General features: G+C 40.2%; 1 protein-coding gene across 1 annotated transcript; it reads left to right on the forward strand.

Annotated features, from left to right (window-relative positions):
• Positions 1–4,795: 4,795 nt before the first annotated feature.
• LOC131137214 (tachykinin-3-like) lies at positions 4,796–6,553 on the forward strand. Its single transcript, XM_058084896.1, has 7 exons — positions 4,796–5,004; positions 5,247–5,362; positions 5,453–5,555; positions 5,680–5,709; positions 5,797–5,850; positions 6,145–6,211; positions 6,397–6,553. The coding sequence occupies exons 2-7, from the start codon at positions 5,261–5,263 to the stop codon at positions 6,413–6,415; spliced, it is 375 nt and encodes a 124-aa protein (XP_057940879.1). The 5' UTR covers positions 4,796–5,004; positions 5,247–5,260; the 3' UTR covers positions 6,416–6,553.
• Positions 6,554–8,235: the final 1,682 nt, after the last annotated feature.

An 8,235-nucleotide genomic window follows, 5' to 3' on the forward strand; every position in this document is an offset into this window, starting at 1 on the left:
GTACGACAAGCAATTTCCCAACTGACTTGATATCACCACCAAGCTAGCAGACAAAAAAAACACAGTCAGTGACTGATGCACGATCGTGCCCGCTGACTTGTTAAAAACACAATGGATTTTATCAAACTAGTTTAAGATTGCAAGGTGCATACTGCAACATATTGAGAGGGGTGTAAGCGAGCAGACAAAAAAAAAACACTGTCAGTGACTGATGCACGATCGTGCCCGCTTCTCTTGTTAAAAACACAATGTATTTTATGAAACAGGTTTAAGATTGCAAGGTGCATACTGCAACATATTGAGAGGGGTGTAATATATTAGCCATATTTTATTAATATTTTAGACACACATGCACAGTGCTTGATGCCGCCCTTGTGCGGTTTTGGAGAGGGAGTCATTTTCTTTAAACACGAATACAGATAATGACAAAATGTACTAGTTTCATACTCGTATCTGGCAAAAATACATTGTCCATAACGGATACTCGTTCCTAACGAGTATCCGGCTCATCCCTACTAATTATCATCAACATCAGGAAGCAAACATACTCTGTAAATATGCTAAATGTACGTCCATAACACTGTTTTGCCAACACAAAATGCACGATGTACTCTACAGCCATAATTACCTTTTTAAAGCGTTTACCTGATTGCAAATGGAGAGTAAATGAGTTTTGCGAGGAGACTAGCGATGTGTGTTGACTCTCACTCCATGCACGTTTATGCTCATTCGTTCATTCATCATCTCATCTCATCTCACCAATTCAAACTTTAGTGAGGGAAACTGTTTTTCACCTGTTTTCAACCTTTTATTCAACATGCTATGATGTCATTATATTACACTGTACCGTTAGTGGTTGACGGTTAGCACAGCTTGGAGACCCAAGTTGGAAGAATATGTCCTCAATGGTATTCCCTTGGTGAATAAAGCTTCCATTAACGGAGCTCAACATGTTTCACACCCTGTGTTGTCTTTTTAGCTCCACTTACTAGATCTTGTCAGATCTTCTGTGTATTCTTTTGTTTACGTTTCGTTTTATTTGTGACAGGTAGGGCTACTTGATTGCACTACTTCAGTGATTGACGCATGTTGCCAACCTGTGCTACATTCAGTATATTTGGAAGAAAGCTCCTGCCAACTTTGCCCTCTTCCCTTTTATGAAGTGACCATGCAGCAGTCTAAGGTTTTGCTAATAGTCCGTGGTGAATTTTTAATTGTGGTGACCTTTCAGTGTGCACTCAATTGTCAATTCAGTGTCATTCCAGTGTGCGGTGAACTGTTTGAATGGTAGTCATTCATGAGAAGTTGGTTTTTTCTTATTTGATTTTATGTCGGCTGAAATATTCCATTTTAGATTTGACTCGTTTTAGAATTTCCTAAATAAAAATTGTAATATAGGGCGGCACGGTGGTCTAGGGGTTAGCGCACAGACCTCACAGCTAGGAGACCAGGGTTCAATTCCACCCTCGGGCATCTCTGTGTGGAGTTTGCATGTTCTCCCCGTGCATGCCCGGGTTTTCTCCGGGTACTCCGGTTTCCTCCCACATTCCAAAAACATGCTAGGTTAATTAGCGACTCCAAATTGTCCATAGGTATGAATGTGAGTGTGAATGGTTGTTTGTCTATATGTTGTCTATTATCTATTGTCTATTGTCCTGTGATTGGCTGGCGACCAGTCTAGGGTGTACCCCGCCTTACGCCCGAAGACAGCTGGGATAGGCTCCAGCACCCCCCGCGACCCTCGTGAGGAAAAGTGGTAGAAAATGAATGAATGAATGAAAATTGTAATATATATTTTTTTTTTATTTATCTGCCTCTGGATGTCGGGATGTTGGTGTAGCTTTTGAGCTTCCAGATACCCCCGGTCACATATTGTTGACCTGACGTCATGATGTTGCACACCCGTGTATGGGATCCATAGGTCGATATACGTATGATAGTTTTGCATAACTGAAATGTGAATATCTCATGGAGATGAATAAAGTATCTATTCATCTATCGGTCTGTCAATTTAGTTGATAAAGTGTCCTTTACGATCTCAGCAGGCTAAATCACAGAACTTGAAAATAGAATTAAAGCAATCTGTCAGTTGTTATTGATCTCTACTCCGCACGACATAAATCAACAAAACGTCTGAACACAAACGACAACGTCAGACGTTTGCAATGGTACAGTGTTGTGTTATAAAGTGTATAACTGCTGGGACACAAACCAAGTATCTCCTTTTTACACTTCCACACGTGGACACGCCTTTAACAGGCATGGCTGACCTCAAAACATCATCCATTTTCTAAAGCACTAAATCACAGGTGAAGCGGAGCCTATCCCAAGAGTAAATGTTGGCTCATGCATGTCATGTCAAGGTCTGCGGCATCCATGTAGTCCAGGATCCGAGGGAAGAGGAAAGTCGCGATGGCACATTGTGGAAAAACAGCCTCTGGCTCTTTCCCCCCCCCCGCTCTGTGATATTCTGCTTTGATTAGCGAGGGTGACAAAAACACTCATCAATAATTGAAAACATGCAATTAATGACTTCCCAACTTCAGTGGGATCTCCTCATCACACCCTCTCCTCTGTATGACTCCCACCTCCTCACCTGGGCCTCAGCGTACCACGCACAGGAACAGGACCGAAATGGAAATGGACGCCATTACCAAAACATACAAAGTCTAACCTTTGGTGGGAGCCACGTTTGATGCCGTTGCCTGGTGCTTTGTTGTTCCGGAGGATGACGGTCAACTCCTGAGCAAAGCAGCTGATGTTTGTCATGGAGGTCCTCCTGACTCTTCTGGATGGCTGGGATCTCAACCTGGAAATGATGAAATATTCATGTCAGTTTGCATAGTCAATCAACACAATGAGAGACTAATTGCTTGTGTCATGCAAATACCAGATGGGAGCATCAAATGTGGAACGTTTACAGCTGTGATCCAGAAGGGAAATATCTTTTTATCATACATCTACAATGAATTTACATAAACACTGAAGGGGATTATTGCTATTGTATTGTCATACATACTGGGGACATTTTTATATCGTTTCAAAGATAATAATGCTTAAGTTGTAAGCATGTAGATTTTTCTATTATGTCTGAATTCGGAAAGAATTAGGAAAAATTTCTCATAATTTTGAGTTTTCCTTCTCTCATAATTAAGACTTTTTGGCTCATAATTTTGACTTTTTATCCCATAATTTTGACTTTTTATCTCATAATTAAGACTTTTTATCCCATAATTTTGACTTTTTATCTCATAATTTTGACTTTTTATCTCATAATTAAGACTTTTTATCCCATAATTTTGACTTTTTATCCCATAATTTTGACTTTTTATCTCATAATTTTGACTTTTTATCTCATAATTAAGACTTTTTGGCTCATAATTTTGACTTTTTATCCCATAATTTTGACTTTTTATCTCATAATTAAGACTTTTCATCTCATAATTTTGACTTTTTATCCCATAATTTTGACTTTTTATCTCATAATTAAGACTTTTTATCCCATAATTTTGACTTTTTATCCCATAATTTTGACTTTTTATCTCATAATTTTGACTTTTATCTCATAATTAAGACTTTTTATCTCATAATTAAGACTTTTTATCCCATAATTTTGACTTTTTATCCCATAATTTTGACTTTTTATCCCATAATTTTGACTTTTTATCTCATAATTTTGACTTTTTATCTCATAATTTTGACTTTTTATCTCATAATTTTGACTTTTTATCTCATAATTAAGACTTTTTATCCCATAATTTTGACTTTTTATCCCATAATTTTGACTTTTTATCTCATAATTTTGACTTTTTATCTCATAATTTTGACTTTTTATCTCATAATTTTGACTTTTTATCTCATAATTAAGACTTTTTATCCCATAATTTTGACTTTTTATCTCATAATTAAGACTTTTTATCCCATAATTTTGACTTTTTATCCCATAATTTTGACTTTTTATCCCATAATTTTGACTTTTTATCTCATAATTAAGACTTTTTATCTCATAATTAAGACTTTTTATCTCATAATTAAGACTTTTTATCTCATAATTAAGACTTTTTATCTCATAAGTATGACTTACCATTGGGATAACTTTTTTTTCTTCCATACGTTTCTTACTCTTATCCAACAAAAATGCATAATCCATAAGGGATCCTCGTTTATAACGACTAAGCAGCTCATCCCTGGTCTAGTGGTTTTTGTCCTTGAGTCCAGTGTAAACACAGCCTACCCAGTTCACTTCCAGACCACTGTAATTCATCATATTCATAATTCCATCCATCGATTTTCTATGCCGCTTATCCTCACCAGGGTTGCGGGCATGCTGGAGCCTATCCCAGCTGACTTTGGGCGAGGCGGGGTGCACCCTGGACCAACTGTACAAGCGTGCAGGAGGCTACGTTTCTATATTTCGGGCAAGTGAGCTCCAAGCACATTGTGCGGCCATCTTGTCACATTCATCAGCATCTCGTATTGTGACATGCAGATGCAGCTGCTATCTTTGTAATGACCTTGTAAAAAGATGAGGATGTTGACAGTGAGCATGTAAACTGCTCCATGGAGTGGAAAGGCACCAAAAGGAGCCCAGCAGCAGCATGGCAGCCATTTGATGGATAAATGGCACCGAAGACGAGAAACCCACTATTTCATGATTGTAATGTTCTTCAGCCTTAATTATCTTTCCACAATTGCGTGTGGGCTGATGTCGGTTATGATGATGATGACGGCGATGCAACGTGTGTGTGCGTGTGTGCGTGTGTGCGTGTGCGCGTCTGTCAGAGGGTGGGAAGAAGCCATCAATGAGCAGGCCACCGTCGTTTGCAGCCCAGCATGAGGAAAGATCTTCAACTCCACCTACGTTCCACTTGCTGATTGGCGTTCCGCAGGTACCCGGCTGTTATTTATTGGCCCCCAAAGCGCGGACGCCCCATTTATCCGGAGCAGATCTCTCTCCACTTTGGACCTGAGAACGCAGCTCGTCCTTTTCTGCAGACACAACAGGTAAGGAAATGTACTTATTACAATATTGACGGGGAAAATGATGTACAATTTCTGATAATTCCATCTACGGTTGCCGTTAAACAACAGACTATCGTGCGTAAGGTGGGTGTTTTTTTACGCGTATTTACGCAGCAATCGCGCACCGTCTTCCCATCTGACAAGAGCAGGAATCAGCAGTAAATGGACTTCAATTGGGGGGGAAGAAGGGAGGAAGAGCTGATGATGATGATGGTGTTTTCCAGGCTTTGCTGAGAAAATGAGAGGAGGTCTTTTCCTGGTCTGCCTGCTTCTCATCGTCAAACTTCGATGTAGTCAGTCCAGATGCGAGGATCTGGAGCCACGCAGACTAAGTCCACTTGTAGGTCTTTTTGTTTTGGGCAAACAACCAAGTTTAGCAGCTTCCATGATGATTGCATGAAGTGATGTGTTTCTTTTGTTGTCACCTCAGCAGCGTCTGGGTCTAAACAACCCCAAACGGAACCTCTACAAGAGGTACAGCGATTTGGACTATGGCAGTTTTGTGGGTCTGATGGGCAGAAGAGATGCTGCTGGTGAGTTTGGGAATCTGTAATGGTATTCAAGTATTAAAATGGTATTAAAATGGAGACGTTCGTGTTATTTACAGTATTTAAAGGATGCATTATGTGCTTTTAATATATCAATTTGATGTTTCAGATGCAAATACTGTGCAGTCCCCACAAAAAAGTAATTTTTTTTGTATTTCTTCAACATTCATTTTATAATTTCAAAGTACGAGGGACACAATGTTGTGTTGCTGCTCTTACTTTTCAGGGGAAATGCACGACATCTTTGTTGGATTAATGGGGAGGAGAAATTCTGAGCCTGGTGAGTGTGCTGACTTGATTGAAAATTGTACATTATTTGGACAAAACATCTCCAGAACATAAGGAGATCTAATATGAGAGCTTCAACAAATATTGTATCCGTGCAAATATGAACAGCTCAGTTCCCGAGAGGTCTTGATTTAATTATATTTCATTGTTGTGGTCTTGGATGCTACATGAGAGACGTTTCATAGGAGAGCCACAATGGATTACATCGATCCACATTCATAATTCAGTGCCAAATAAGAAACTAAATGTTAAATGTGTAAATTCATGGCCCCTTTTTTCCACTCAGATAAAGCTCAGTGGAGGAACGAGTACCCTGAGAGGAGGGATATTTTTGTGAACAAGTGCAGGCTGAGGTAGGTGACTTCTCTCTTTTACTGAGCCGGAACATCATTTTATTTATTTTATTTTTAATCATCTTTTAAAACAAAGCTTCTGTTTCCTCAAGTTTGTGTGTTAATAATTCATAAAGGACTGTATATGTTTGAAATGTTTCAATATACACTTGAACTTCCAGCCTGCCTGACGTGTTTTGTTGCAGGTTTCTTCAAGGGATGTGACGTAAAACAAAGCAACGGCATCAACACCATAAAGGAAGTGGCTGACACAAACGTCAATCACTGTCAAACCTGCCAAGCGACCAATGAGTGGCCAAACCCGATCAGCTTCATATTAATATGTTGGTTTTCTTTCAAAAGTCCAAATAAAGCTACTTTTATACATAAATTATTTACGTTCTTATTTGCCGTCTGTGATGAGGAACACCATCTCACCAACTGCAATATTTGCTGACATCAAATAGTTGGCCAAATGTTGAACATTTCCAGGTTGGTTGGTCCCAGTTTCTCTCTGCTCAGCTCAAGCAGATTCCGTCATACCGTATCTACGTATGTTGGAACGTTCATTCAAACATCCCATAAAAGCCAACATAAGCTGTACAGTGCGACCGCGGTCCAGTTTCCTATCGCCTACCGCAGTTTGGTTGACAGGAAATCTTCCATTGACGCATGATCCATTTGTCACTCGTCTGACTAATTGATCTCCAGCAGTCACTGCCGCTGTGCTGCTGCGTGAGTTAGCATATGACGGCTCGCTAGCGTGGTCGGCCATGGGCTCTTCATGGTAGGATGAGGGAGGAGCCTGATACTCGTGACTCATGACTTGAGACCAGGACACAAATTGGCTGAAAATGAACTGACAACCAATAACGACATCATGACATCATGGATGACGGCGAGACCGGCAAGAGACCAAGAGGGCACCGGGGGCCACACACTAACCCGGAGGCACCCCCGCCAGCCGGAAGGGAGTCCGCCCACGGCTGGAGGCACCGTCCCTCCACTCCCTCCACCACCCTATGAATTGGCCTTTTCCCATGAGGCCTTCTGTTCTGCCAATTTGAAAACTATAAAAAAGATGCAAAGTATTTGAACACCAAAAGTTTACATCTTAAACACATCAAATGAACGCTTCTCACTGTTCCTGACAGTTACATTAAACACAGCAGCAGGCTAATCCAGCCATCTTGTTAAATAGGAGACCCTTTGATGGTACAGTAAACCTCGGACATATCGGAAATTCGCTCACAACGGACAGATAAAAAAGAACCCATAATGCATTTCCAATAAAAATTCATTGCATATATCGGATTTTTTTTATAACAGATTTCGCCTATTTCGGACAAAATCTCCAGTCCCGTTCCAATGCATTTCCATGAAATTTCCCTCGCATATATCGGATGGCCGCATCGTGGTGCTCCGATTCGCCGAATGGTGACAGGCCGCTATACGACGTCATTTGCAGCGTTTGCAGCGTTGCCTGCGCGTCCAGGTACATTGGAAACATAGTCAAGGAAGTGCCTTTTTAGAACGGATAAAATCCCATTTACGCATATACCGGATATAAATCCCATATATGCGTAAAACGGACATTTTCCGCTATACGCATATAACGGATTTTGCTTATATCGGACAAAACCAGTGGGAACAATTGAATCCGATATATCCGAGGTTTACTGTATATTCTCGGTATCTCCTCCTCATCCTCCTTGACAAAAAAATATATATATTTATATATCCTATAGCCAGATCATATTAATCTTTGTTTTTATTTGTTGTTAATTATTAGTTGTCTAATGGCTCACTTTCTCTGTTTCCACCAAGTCTGCGCTGCTTTCAGAGTACCCGGAAAAAAAAAAATCCACACACGGGGAGTACACGCAAACTCCACACAGAGATGCCCGAGTGGAGGGAAGAAGTTTGGCTAGCGTTTTAAATCATCAAAATACAACAAGATACTGCAACTATTACATGTTGCCATCAGTGTACATGTTTTAAGAGTTTTTTTTTTAGAGGGCTGCATCGTCAAAATAGGTGTATCC

This window comes from Doryrhamphus excisus, chromosome 10, assembly GCF_030265055.1.
Source record: "Doryrhamphus excisus isolate RoL2022-K1 chromosome 10, RoL_Dexc_1.0, whole genome shotgun sequence".
NCBI lineage: Eukaryota > Metazoa > Chordata > Actinopteri > Syngnathiformes > Syngnathidae > Doryrhamphus > Doryrhamphus excisus.